The sequence below is a fragment of the Carassius gibelio genome, chromosome B20 (assembly GCF_023724105.1).
Source record: "Carassius gibelio isolate Cgi1373 ecotype wild population from Czech Republic chromosome B20, carGib1.2-hapl.c, whole genome shotgun sequence".
Lineage (NCBI taxonomy): Eukaryota > Metazoa > Chordata > Actinopteri > Cypriniformes > Cyprinidae > Carassius > Carassius gibelio.
Window position 1 is genome coordinate 20987517 of NC_068415.1, and position 14738 is coordinate 21002254.

Sequence of the window (14738 nt, forward strand, 5' to 3'; positions counted from 1 at the left end):
TTGGTATTAGAGAGAAGTAGGATAAATGATTGTTTCATGTCACCTTTGATTGAGCCTGTGTCCCACATGGACCAACCCATTCAACAAATTTATACACGCCACTAGTCATGAACTTCTTGCACTATATTTAAATGTGCTGTCTGTCGTGTTTGGATTGCCTGTGCTACAGAATACTTTATGGTATGTTTTTGTACACTTTTTAATTACTTAGTGGTGTAGAGATGTTCTTGAGATGTTCTTCACATGGTGTGTGAAACTGTTGCTTGTGAGAAAATAGAAAGGATGCTGAGAGGTGTGATGCTGTAGAAATATGTGCTTTGCAAAAGGCAAACTTCACAGGAATTTCCCAGGTTTTAATATAGCTACAATAAATGATACTATTGTGAACCATAAATACCAGCAGAACACCATAACATAATGTTGTTTTGTGCAAATATCATGCAAAAGTTGCTAGGTTTACATTATCTTGATATAGATCGAGAAACTGGACATCATTTTATACAGACTTGTAATATTCTGGTGCTTTACAGTTTCCCAGTAGATTTTCATTGCAGGTCTATTTACGTAACCATACAATGTACTTGTTTACTTATTAATTCAAACTGATGGATGGCCATACAATTTAATGTTATTAGCCTTTTTAAAACAGAACAAGGAAAGGAAAAAATGTTCTGAAAAATGTATGCAATTAATAATGTAAGTTTTGCTTTTTAGATCTCTATTAACTGTGAAAATAAAACATTCAAGATGTTCCCAAGAGAGATTACTTCTACATTTACCTACAATTACAGCTTCTTTACTATTATTGATTCAGATGTCAAGGTCGGTAATGCTGAAAAGAGTTTCTTCACACAGCTCACTCGGCGTTGCAGTCGAATTGAAATTTCTCTTGCAGTTATGGCACAAAGGGACCTTTGAACAATTTAGCCTATCAAATATTTGCATAAATACTTTTTTCATTAAGATGTTATTGAATGTTTAGGTAAATGCTGTTTGGCTGATTTTCATTCCAGGCTTATTTAAGAGGCATTTCTTGCCCATCAATGTTGCACAATATTTGCAATTATAGTGCAGGATGATCTTACACCTGGAAACACATTTGAAGGTGAAAGTTACCTCTAGATTTTAAAATAGCACGTTGATTGTTTTTTTGTTTTTTTTCAGTTGTTGATGTTTTTGTGGATTCTTACATTTCAAGTTGACCTTTGAGCGAGGAAACCGTACAATTGATAAGACACTGCAGGTCATTTCTGAAAATGGTCTAAACTAAGTGGAAAGAGAAAACGGCAAACAGACCATTTTTGTATTTTTGTTCAACTGTGTTTATTTCCAAAAGGCACTCACTACATTGAATGTAATGGTTGCACAAGATACTGCAGATACTGCGAACAGGAATTTACTTGCATGTGCAGCCCGAAGTAGAGCTCAAAACATGGACATTTCAAAGTCTCAAGAAGCATGTTTGTGGTACAATCAATACCATAGCATGATAACATATTAGCACAATAGCATGCTTTAGGGATCCATGTGTTTAATAGTTTTGAATGCTTTAAAATGCTTTACATTTTCATAGGTTTTTTTTCCTTATCAGAAATATTCAGTCCGTTGCTGCATTCGCTCTAGACTATTGCAAACATGAAAAGAGTAATTAACATTAGCTCAACAACAAGCATTTTGCTGCAGCTGTAAGTGTATGTATGTGTGCGTTTGCGAGTTGGTGGGAATGAGGTACTGATACATGTGTCTGCCTCAGGGAGTTTTCATAAATACAGTCAGCAAGACAACAATCACATCAGACAAAGCTGTATTTGGTTTCAACACAAACACACACACACACAAATACGTCAGACGCTCCCAGGCGATTAGCACAATATTGTTTAGTGGTGTCTCAAAAGTCTATTCCAGAAACATTCTGGAAAAGAAGATATGAAAATCATAAACTGAACACAGAAACTTGTAAAAAGTGCAAGGTTTTTTGGCAAAAAAAAAAAAAAGATTAACATTTCCATGTCAATCCTAAATGGAACTGCATCCTATACTTTCATAAAGCTATTACATAAGTATGCCATATTTCTTTCATTCACATACAGAATGTCTAGTAGACTTCAAACGAGTCAAGATTTTACCCTGATCACTCACAAATCAACGTAACATTGTGAATATGCTATTATTTTGTGTAATCAGCACCATCAGTCAATTAAATAAAGGTGCAATAAGCGATTTCTGATTTCTGAAACTCTTGATATTTGAAATGACCAAAAACACAGGCCTCTACCCAAAAGGATCACATACTATCTTGTTAACTTGGCCATGCTATGCAACAGGCACCTCCCCCATCATGAGTGGACACACCCCTTACTGGTGATAGGCTACAAGATATTTTTTAGATTAGTTTCAACTTCTCCGAAATCACTTACTTGACAATGGCTTAAACGGACAGTACACCCAAAAATGGCATCAACGTGTTGTTTTGTATCTTACTGACTTCAGAAAAATAGACAAAACCCATTTTTTGGGTAAACTGTCCATTTAAATGAAATAAATGGATATGTTCAGTTGATTGTGCTTAAACTCTACTAGATATTCTAGCTTAAATGACATCTACCATGACTTTCTACCTTATGGCTTCTCTTTTGTCCCATTGTCCTAAAATTTCAAACTATGAAAACAGTACTTTGAAGCAACAGTTTTAGATATTTCATGAGAGCACAGAAAATTGTATGTCAGACATACCGTACAATTTGACAGTTACACTAGGACTACAAGCCCTGAGATTTCATAGGTTAACTTCATGAATCTGGATCACATATTGATGCGAACGACTTGTTTTACAAGACAGTTGAGCTCCGTGCATATATGACGTGTCACCAATTTAACATGGGTTCTTCATATTCAAAGAATTTTATAATCGTTGATCATAGGGGATTCAAGTCTCAATGTAGGTTTCTTCATTTCGAATGGGTGGGGGATCTTGACAGACATTGTTTTTAAGCAGTTATGCTTCTTAACAAATGTACTTGACAAGTACAGTCTGGCAGACATAACACTGAAAGTGAAGCAGTGAAACAAACAGCCATTGTAGCTTGCTACGAATTTTGTCCAGGACGTTGGGAGAGATTCTTTCAAACTTATACAAGCATTTTTTAGCGGTCTGAAGAAAAGAACTAGCTGTCTTCCAGTGCTACTGTCGCCATATTTCTGTTATCAAGTTATCAGGACACAGTGAACAGTTAAATGAACAGCAGAAATTGAGATTCTCACATCCCAGCTCAGGGTAAGGGCTAAACAAGGCACTTTAGGCATATGTTATTTTCTTACACGGTTCCTTCTAGGGCTCCATCTGCAAATGGAACTCTTTTTCTTCAAGTTTTGTCTCGTTTTCTTCCTCTTTGGTCTGTGGCGGTAGAGGCATGAATCCGTTTTGTCTATTAGGGCTCTCCACAAAGAGAGGTAAGTCAGTGAGACTGGTGTTGACCTCTTTCTCAAGCTCCTCGTCCTCGGCCTCTTTCTTCTCCTCATCCATTGTAGGAGTATTACAGGAAAAGGAATCTAAGGCTTTCCGACCGTCGTCTGGGATGTTTTTCCTCAACTCTTTGTTCCTGTTCCGTTTGGCTAGTTTTGTGACTGAACCAAGGCGATTGAAAAGGTTATCTTCAGAGTACGCCTGGCTGGGGTCGCTCCGCCGATGCTCATTCTGCTCAACTCGTAGACGCAGGTTGTTGAGCTTTGTGTCGATGCTCTCCTGGGAGGATGTTTTGTAATTGGTGGTGTCCAGGCTGTTGAAGGCAGCTCGACGTTCAGGGGACAGCATGTCTAGGGAATGGGCCCGCTGGTCGAAACCTAGCTGCCTGCGCTCCATGCTGCGAATGGTGGCGGCCCTTTGCAGTTTGTCGTGAACTTCCACGCTGAGTCGGCGCCTGGTCTCACGGAGCTCTGCACGGACATTGGCCTTCCATTCGGCGGCATGAGCCTTAATTTCACCCACCTTCAACAAAATGACAATGGTGAATAAACCTGTAAGCTTAAAAACGTGCCAAATTCTTAAAATGTGTTCTTTGCATTGATTTTGGTTTCATGCGATTTTGAAAAACTGTTGTATAACCATTAATTAAGTAAAATTACTATTTGTTTTAACACGTGTATGTACACATCTTAATGATTATTTTCGAAAAATAGAAAAAATATATATTTATTAAGGTAAACAGTATATATATAAATATATTAAGTAAATTAATCAAATAGTGTCATGTCATTGACCATTACATCATATTTGGAAGTATAAACATTTAGATGGAATAACCCATGTAATGCAATGCAAACAACAGTCTCACCTCCATTTTCGTCTTCTTAGAAAGCACCCTGAGCCAGTCTCCAATCATGCTCAGAACTGCAGCAAAGTAAGCCAGTCCAACCAGGATCCAGAACCACACCAGTGGTCTGTACCATTTACGGTACTCTATTCTTCTGTTGCCTCCTGGAAGAGATTTATAAATGACACTTTCATTTCAGAGGTTGGGAGCATTTGATTTTGATTGTCTTTTAAATCTACAACCACACGCTTTTTGAAGCATTCATCAAAACCTCCTGCCAAAGACATGTAAGCTATTTCCTGAGAACAGCAATCAGACTAGCTCAGTTTTTCTTGACAATTCATGGTGTCTGCAAGTATTTCAAAAGAAATACAATAAATAGCTTTTATATGGACTTTATTTTTATCAAGTACTAAATTGAAACAAAGTCTATAAAGGAATCCATTCAGCTGCGCAGGTAAAGTTATTTGCCTCTGAGATTTGCCTACCAAAGCAAATCAAAAGGCACTGAACCTGTTCCCTGAAAGGGATCCACAGAGATTAAATGTAAAACGCTCAAATCATACATGGTTGTTTGTTGTTGTTTTTTAATATTTATTATTATTATTATTATTATTATTATTATTATTATTATTAATAATAATATTATTATTAATATTATTATTATTATTATTTTACTTCTGTCTCATTTGCAAATTCCCCAAATGGTCTGTATAGATTTGGTTTCACACTTGTCTCTGACCTAAACTTTTAATCTTAAAATATTAAACACCTTCAAAAATGTTTGATGGATGGATAGATGGATCGAATGAATGAAGGAAGGAAAAAAAGGATGGATGGGTGGATGGATGGATGGAAGAAAGGAAGGATATATGGAAGGAAGGACGAAAGGATGGATGGATGGATGAACATAAGGAAGGAAGGATGGATGGATGGATGGAAGAAAGGAAGGAAGGATAGATGGAAGAAAGGAAGGAAAAAAGGAAGGAAGGATGGATGGATGGATGGAAGAAATGAAGGATGGATGGATGGATGGATGGATGAACAGAAGGGAGGATGGATGGATGGATGGATGGATGAACAGAAGGAGGGAAGGATGGATGGATGGATGAACAGAAGGTAGGACGAAAGAATGGATGGATGGATGGATGGATGAACAGAAGGAGGGATGGATGGATGGATGGATGGAAGAAAGGAAGGAAGGATAGATGGAAGGAAGGAATGATGGAGGGAAGGATATGGAGTATGGAGTATGGAGAGAAAGGAAGGAAGGAAGGAAGGAAGGAAGAAAAATCTAAAATAAATGTTTATTTCATGAAAATGATTTCCTCTTTAAAATCTATGAATATCTTGTTTAAAATTTAGTTTGCTTAGTTACCAAAGAGACAATACCATTATTGAACGCATGGGATGAAATGTTAAAAGTAAACAAAATATTGAAACAGGCATTAGTATAACAGGAATTCGACATTTTATTCATACATTTATTTATACATTAATTTAATTTAATTTAATTTAATATATAAATACATAAAAAAATCACAGAAGTGCTTTCCCACCTTAATTCTAAATTCCAAAATCTAAAACTAAATTCTGTCTGTACCTGCAACATAATCTCCGATCCCAACAGTTGTCAGTGTGATGACCACGAAATAAATCGCCTCCAGCCCGGTCCATCCTTCAATGTGCTTGAAGATGATGGCTGGTATGGTGACGAAGAGAATGCAGCCGGCCAAGATAAAGAGCAATGTAGAGGCCACTCGAATCTTGGTCTGGCTTATTTGATTGTGTTTGCGCTGGTGGGGGTGAAAGAGACAAAAACCAATATCAACATGAAAGATCGTACAAGAGCCATTCTTAGTCACGCAAAACAGCACGACTTCATTGCCACCAGCGGCTACATGTGGCATGAGAAGACATTTCGTGACTTTGTGAAGGTGGCATGTGTTCATTAGGTCTCTGATGGGCCTAATGATGATCTGAATGAGATTGATTAGCCCTAATGAGGTGTGATCTCTGCCCGTACTGCAGATGCCACTGCCACAGCATGCTGCAGCCTCAGTTCTGTGTTTATTTACTAGGCGTTTACCTCTGCTGTGCAGGATCTGACTAACCTACCACAAACAAGAGCTGCGATCTTCATGACTAATGCCACCCAGGACGTCAGGAAAAGAAGTGACCTTGCATAGTCTAATATGATAAACCTAACACTTGAAATTCTAATTGCCATGGTAAACAATTTTATAGGAACATTTAGCATTAAAATACATTGTTGGTTTGGTTTGTTTGGAATCGGCATAGCAGTGTTTTTCAGGTGCATACATTACCGTTCAAATGTTTTCGGTAGGTAAGATTTTTTACGAATATTTTAATGCTAACAAAATTGCATTCATTTGATCAAAAAACACAGAAATGAGATATTGTTCCTGTTATTCCAATTTTTAGCTGCCATTACAGCAATATTCAGTGTCACATGATATTTCAGAAATCAGATTTTTGTTTTTTAGAGTTATTTAATTTAATGCATCCTTACTGAATAACTTAAAAAAAAATAATAATAATAATAATCTAGCCCTAAGCAAGACTGCATGACTCATGGTACTGCATGCAGTGTCACCCAAACATCACCCCATGCTCATTAGAAATATGTGTTTGTGGAGACATTTCTGCAAAAATTTCTGCAAAAATTTCTGCAAATGTTTCTGCAACGTTTCTACTTCAAATGTCTGGGGAGTATTGCTAAAAGGCTAACGCTCTGTCGTGTTTTCATGATGTTTTTGATGATGCAACCATGCTATTTTAACTAACTTAAACACTGATTTTAGCTCTTCACTTCACAAGTGCATCGCTGATATCGCTAATGCTGCCGAGCAAACCTATTGCATTAGAAAACGTGAAGCTGTATACGTAATGCTAACATTCAAAAGTGTTCGTTTTCAAAGCTTGCAGCATGTTAAAAAGTCATAATATTCTGCAAGAACCTGTGCGAAAATTGGACTCTGGACCAATAAATCATACTTTGTTTAAAAAGGAATAAAAGTTGTCTGAGTTTTACTGCCTATAGTGTTCATTTCAACTAGAATCTGCAGTGATTCCTCCATATAGGTAAATGTTTTTGAGTTTTGTAGAAATGTACATAAAGGAACATGCTACCAATGAGCCTGGATGAAACATATTTGTACTCTTAGGGTACATTTATTGACAACAATGTACTAAAAATGAAAAACTTTTTCCTAATTGGTGATTTCTATTTTATTGATTTTTTTTTTTTTTAACACCACACACATGTGCATCCTACGCATATGCACAGAATCACCATTTTTACATATTCGCATTTGTTTACACAAAGTCTGTAATGGGATTGTTTTTTAAGATTTGTGTTTTCAAGCCGCTCAAACAGTTGTTGTCATGTAAATGAGTGGCTAGAATACTTAAAAACATGTTTTGTTTTAAGTTGAAAACAGCCTTTACAAGAGTACTTTCCCACAGAGCCCATTAAACAGACCGTACTGTACATCTATCCATCACAGCTGTGTTTTCAATAACCCTAGTTTCAATAACCCACGGTCCACTTACCCTGAACATTTTCTCCACTTTAGCAATGCTCTTCACAAAAATAGTCCCTAGTTGATCACCAACACCAGCCAGAAGAAAGCCAAAGAGTGGGATGCCAAAAATTGCATAAAGGATGCAGAAAATCTTTCCTCCCTCTGTGCTTGGAGAGATGTTGCCGTAACCTTATAAGAGAGCAATGGTATAAATTAAGATTCAACTGAAAGGCAAATTTACCACTATACTGTATATTCAAAATGACAAATGAAAGAATGTCATATGATATAATGGTAAGGGAATGTTATTGGATAATTACATGGAAATTTATTTCAACGTCAATTCAGAGTAGACAAAATCAAATGAAAAAATCATAAATGTGTTCAAATTTTGCTATGTAAAAATTCATACTACAATCATTCTGTTAATTTCAATGCAGCCTAGTCAGAAATACTCTGTAGGTTTAAAGGGAATTGTAGGATATTACCTACTATGGTCCCCACGGATCCAAAATGTGTCTACTGAGAGCATGTTCGAAGGTTTGCCAACTGAAGTGTAAAAACTAATCTTGTTTAAACCTTTGTCCATTGCCTGCTGTATGGCTGAGCCAATGAGAAATGACATTGAGAGTACTGTCAGCATTTAGATACTGAATTGTATTGCACAACAGCTTCTTTAAGTAATTAATCACAGGCCCTGGCAGGTAACACAGCGGGTAGCTTATGGACTTCAAATGAATTACATCAAACTTCCAGTGGAATGTGCCATATAACTGCAAGTAGTGAATTAATGCCTTGTATTTTCACCACAGAGTGAAAAATAAATAAAAAGGCTTTTTACCTTGCAGTTTAGAAGTTATATCTCACAATTCTGACTTTTTATCCTACAATTCTGAGCATAAACTAAAAATAAAAAATTATATATTAATGTTTGTGTGTTTCAACGTGCAAAAAGTCAAAATTGTGAAATTGAAATGTGCAATTGTGAGAAAAAAAGTCAGAATAGTGTTTTGTGTTTCTGCCAGGGAACTACAGATAATAAAAAATAATTGCAACTTCAAGTTAATATCTTGCAATTGTGAGTTCACATTTCAACTTTTCTTTTCCATTTATGGCTTTGATTATTTGATTTATTTCCTTACTGGGACTATAAAATGTGTCTAAAAATCAATGAATCGCCACATAAGCATCAGTAGTTTCATTCGGATTGACAGTTGAAGCAAGCATATTTTCACACATTGAATATAAATGGTGCTGAAGGAGAAAATGATTGATTGGTAGTGTTAGGGTTCAGGCATATTGACTGCAACTAAGACTATAAATGTATGACACAAGCAAATCCCTTGTATTTGGCTTGAGCTATACATATTAATGTGGGGTGGAGAGGTCTAGAAATGTATTTATAATATCCAGAGATGTATAGGTGCTACCTATTGTGGTTATCACAGTTCCAGCGAAGAAAAAGGAGCTCCCCAAGTCCCAGTGACTGGAGTTGTATGATGTGTCTCCGATAGGACTGACACCAGCATTCACTGCATCTACAGAGTGCTGGGAAAAGATAAGACCGGAGTAAAGTTCATTGTATGAGAAACACATATTCCATTTGATTAATAGTCCATTCCAGTGACGGATCATTTAATGTGGGAATGAAAATCTAAACTGATATCAGGCCAAAATAAACAAATAATTTCAACATCGAATTGGACTGAAAATCTAAAAGCCATACTGACAGTGAATGCAATTTGAAATGAAGTATTACTTAAAAGGCAGAAAAAAAGTATTTGGTGTACTGTAATTTCAAAACCACTGTGTATCACATAAAAAATGAATCCATATATATATATATATATATATATATATATATATATATATATATATATATATATATATATATATATATATATATATATATATATATATAAACATATATTAGCCCTGCAAAACGATTAATCACCTCCGAAATATAAACATGTTTCGTTTACATAATATGAGTGTATTGTATATTTCTATATATAAAGACACACATACAGCATATATTTTGAAAATATTTATGTGCATGTATATATTTATGTTCATTTAAACTATATCATCTATAAATATATTTATTATATAAGCGTAACATATATTTCTTGAATATATCGATGCATGTGTGTGTCAGACTCTGTCTTGTGTTGTGTTTCCCACGTGCTCCATGTTTATTATTATGTATTATTATTACAGTATGTCCTTATTTGGTCCTTGCTGTTTCCTAGTCCCATTATTTTCCCTGATTAGTTCTCTATTAGTTCCAGCTGTGTTTGATTTGTTATCTAGTTTAGCCCTGTGTTTCCTTGTCTCCAGTATTTGGTGTTGAACGTCTTCATGTCTCTTAGTGTTTGTATCCCTGCAGTTCTGTCATGTGCACCTTGAGAAACTGTGACAGAACACCAAACTGAAACAGTATAGTAAGTGGTGCCCCTTCTGCACGTTTGTTTCCTCATTTTTTGAAAATGTTTTTGTTTTCCCTTGTTTTCTTCCTGCGGCATGGAAATAGCTGCTAGCTTCTCCGCCCTAGCCTGCAGAGATCTCCCCTTTGTGGAGTATGTGTGGGAGTTCTGTGGGTTCCCCTGCAAAAATAGCACTGGACAATGCCATGCTAAACTCTCTTTTTTGGATCGGAGCCAATTGCTTTCGCCCCATTTACCTGACTGAGCTGGAGAGAAGAGATCCTCCTGTGTCCGGATAGCATCCATTCCCGATACAGAACCAGCCCGCAGTCAAGCCCACTGACCACACAATTCACTTGTAACCAAAAGAGGAGGATGAGACAAAAAGGAATGCTCACGGCCCTTATCTTTTCCTGAAAGCGCTCCCCCAGAACTCGCTTAAGTGTCGGCTCCAGCTCCAGAGCTCGCGCCGTTGTCGGCTCCAGCCCCTGAGCTCAGTCCAGTGTTGGCTCTAGTCCCAGAACTCACTCCAGTGTCGGCTTCAGCCCAAAAGTTTGTTCCAATATCAGCTCTATCCCCTGGCCAGAGAGATGGTTCTAGATCCAGACCAGCATCAAGATAGGACTGCAGTTTTCAATTCCTGGCCAGTGAGGACTGTTATTCCTGAGTTTAGCTCATGGAGGGCTGCTGTTTCTGAGTTTAGCCCAAGAAGTGCCCCCATTCCTGTTTCTAGGCCCAGAGAGGATCAAGGTCCCTATGTCAAGCCCACATAGGGCCTAGAAACCTTGAAGCCTTGTAATTTCCCCCAGGTATTTTTTATTTTTTGGTGGGGGGTCAAAGGGTTCCAGCTGTAGAGGCTGGGGCGGCGGCCTCAGAGCCTGCTCCACAATGGTCTCCTGAACTGCCTGCTCCACCTTGGCTCCCGTGTCTGTTCTGAGGGTATCCAGAGCACCCATTTCACCTCCCAGTTGGATGCTGTGAGGCACGAGGACATGCCTTCTGGGAGGGAGGGAGTAATGTCAGAGTCTGTTCCTGTCTTGTGATGTGTTTTCCTTACACATGTGTTCCATGTGTATTATAATGTTCTTATTAGGTCCTTTCTGTTTTCTGTACCCATTATGTTCCCTGATTAGTTTTCCATTAGTTTCAGCAGTGTTTGATTAATTATCTAGTTTACTCTTTGTACTTAAGTCATGTGTTTCATTCTCTCCAGTGTCCTGTCTTCATGTCTGTCAGTGTTTGTATTCCTACAGTTTTGGTTTTATTAAAGTCTTTCCAAGTGAAATGTCCAATGAGTGACGCAAAAGTTGTTCAATCTTACATCATGATCAAGTTATGATGTTGTACGCAAGGTGTGATTTGTGAACATTTTCCTGTTCCCTATCACTTATCCCATATACAGTATATCAACTATATCACAGATCACAGAAATAAATATAGATAATTTTTGACAGCTGTTATAAAACAATTTTTTTCAATAAATATTCTGAAATTACCCAGCTTCGCTATTTGACAACAGTTTATAATAATAGTTGGTTTTGCCCGTGTGTTTCTGGGTGCAGTCGATATATCTCTCCTCGCGCTGGCCACGATTGCTGAGTCACGTGTCTGGGCTTCAGCACGCTGACACTACGTTCGTGGATGACTCAATTATCTTAAAGGTACAGAGTCCCCTCTGCCGCACCCCATTCTAGCTCCTCTTCTCGTGAGAGAGCTACTTCAGCTGGTGGCCAGGGTGATCAGAAGGTTACCATGTGAGCTTCCCCGACAAGCCAGCCTCTTCGGGCCACACCCCCTCACAAACGCCGAGGCCGGTTGAGTTCTGGATGAGTTCCTGGACCCTCTCAGGCTCCTGACATCTCATTCGGGGCTCAGAAGGAAGACCTTGTGTCAATCGCCACATCACAAGGCGGGCTTGAGTCCTCGGGAGATGAGGATTCAGCTGTGTTGCCTCCATCGGGAGTGCCAGCGTTTCCCAAGTCCGTTTCCCAAGTCTGTCTGGCAGAGTGGCATTCCTGAGACAGGTGACCATCAGGAGATGGTAACAGGACCACTGCTTCCCCCGAAAGAGGGCCGGGGGAGAACCCCTTGTTCACGAAGAGCTATTTCCTCTACCTTCAGGTCCCAAGAGGCCACGTTGGTGATGTGCTTCCTCACCACTCTCATTCTCCTCTCCCCCTGTCAGTTTCCATGCAAAGCTGGCTAGAGAACGCATTGTCTTTTCATGCCCTCTTTGCTACTTGGAGTCAGACGAGTGCCGGCACTCGGAATCTTACTTGCTTGGCTTCTAGCAACTGACAGATGAATTTGCGACAATACCGTAAAGTTTGAACTCACAGCCCTGACGTCAAAAAGACGTGCATTTTCTCCTCTTTTAATAGCTGATAAACCTATGAGACTCGCTACACTATATAATGATTTGCATTTTATTATTTTTGCATTTTATTTTTCCCTGCTGTCCACTATCCTATCAACACAGACCAGGTATACATTTATGTACTGCAAACCACTGATATATGTTGTCATTTAGCTTATTTGAAGCAAAAATCTAAGTAATTTGCTTTTCGAGTTTAGTGTTTGCTCCTGTGTTCATTTTGATTCTTTCAAAACATGATGATTTCACATTAATGTAAACACTCCAGGTGGCAAAGGGTGGTGTTTCACATGTAATAGTCCCAAAGCTTCTGATCATTGCTGCATATTCACACATACACACACACATACACACATGTCTGCACACACACTTCTCTTGGCTTTCTGAAAACCCATTACAGTAGGAAGCAGCAGTATAAGGGTGGAGCAACGATAAGCTACACTGTTTCAGACCGACTCGCTTTGTTCGTAAACACATAACAGCATAAGAACGTTACTAAACATTATGGATATTCTACAAAAATAATTTTGTGGTGGTGGTACTGTAAATAAATAAAACATCACCCTATAATCAATAAACCAAGGAACGAATTAATCACATAAAAGCACATACTTGTATAAAGACTGTGCCTCAAATAATTTCCCCTCAACTTTCTTCAGGCAATCCCTTTGCCTTCAGTATGATGTACTATAGCACAACTGTTTATGTGGACACTATGGCCGCAGCATGACCGCAATAATTACTGTGACAATTCAACCTATTGTTTACAAGCCATCTTGACCCTACCTTCAGATTATATATATCCATTTTTTTTTTTTTTTAATTTAAGAGCAAATAATTAGATGAGCATTAAGTCTTATTCATTAGAATTTATATTAAAGTATAGTTCGACAACAGTGACTTAAAATGTAGTTGCATTATATAAAGGAGCTGTTGCGGTCAAAGATATTCTAAAATAAAAAGTAATAATAATAATAATACCCTGTTACCAAACTTTAATAAATAAATAAATCGCAAAACTAAGTCGAAATTTTCTGGAAGGTCAAAAAAAGTATGTTTATTATTTCGTAAGACATTATCTGCAACGCATTTAAATATATAAACCAGGATCGTGAATTTGTGTGATTTTCCTGTACATAGATTAGGTAATGCGCGTCACCCACGCTTCATTATGCATCTCTCGTGTTTCTGTATAGTACTCGCAGAACTGTAGGCGCGTTATGATGCACCTTTGTTGAAGATTTCTAGAAAATGTAGGCTTTAATTGCTCATATAGACGTCTTCATGACTTATTCCTCTCCTACCCTGCTAAACTATTGCAGCAAACATCGACCATGCAGGTCTCTCGGTCACGTCGTGATTGTGATTTGTGAGGAACACCTCTTAAGCATCAACGGATGTTGTGATTGAAACGCGTGGTTGTGAATCTTAATGAAGGTGAACACTGAAAAACTGAGACAGACAGAATGCGATCCTTTATTAAAATTAGAGACGTTAAACCTTTGTACCACTTACTGATCACAGTCAACTACCTCACCCACTGGTACCCCATCATCATTTTGCGCATCTTGGTTAAAGTGCTTTTGATTGAATTAGTTGGGTTCTTAAATAACTCTGTATGACAACTGACTGCCAGAGCGCATGTATGCTTCATTATGCTCATAATAACTTATGTCAAAGATACAGTACGAGAAATAACGCATGTATGCCACTGGAAATGCATTTTGAAAACGAAATGTACCTACCTGGTGAAGGGTTCCAGTTCCCTGGTTTCCTTGGGTTTTCCGTTGGAAATTTCATTTTGGATTGCAGTTTAATTCATGAAATGGTCGAAAAGCGATAAAGTTATCAAGAGATATGGTGTAACTGTTGAATCATGCAGCGAATTTCTTTGAAGAGATTGTTTTTAAACGAGACAGGGAGGTAAACGGGCGCAAGCATGAGATCATCTTCATCTTCAGGCGTGTGGAGCGATTGATGTGCTGCTAGACTGGCGTGGAATTTGCTTCTGTCTCTTCGTGGTACTTAAGAGTTCCAAATCACTCCGCCTTTTGCCAATTGCACCATTTTCCAAGCGTCA

General features: G+C 38.0%; 1 protein-coding gene across 1 annotated transcript; it reads right to left on the minus strand.

Annotated features, from left to right (window-relative positions):
- Positions 1–1311: 1311 nt before the first annotated feature.
- LOC127983976 (potassium channel subfamily K member 10-like) lies at positions 1312–9594 on the minus strand. The gene is made up of 5 exons (XM_052586423.1): positions 9289–9594; positions 7887–8047; positions 5914–6106; positions 4332–4474; positions 1312–3985 (listed from the first exon to the last, which is right to left on the minus strand). The coding sequence occupies exons 1-5, from the start codon at positions 9491–9493 to the stop codon at positions 3329–3331; spliced, it is 1359 nt and encodes a 452-aa protein (XP_052442383.1). The 5' UTR covers positions 9494–9594; the 3' UTR covers positions 1312–3328.
- Positions 9595–14738: the final 5144 nt, after the last annotated feature.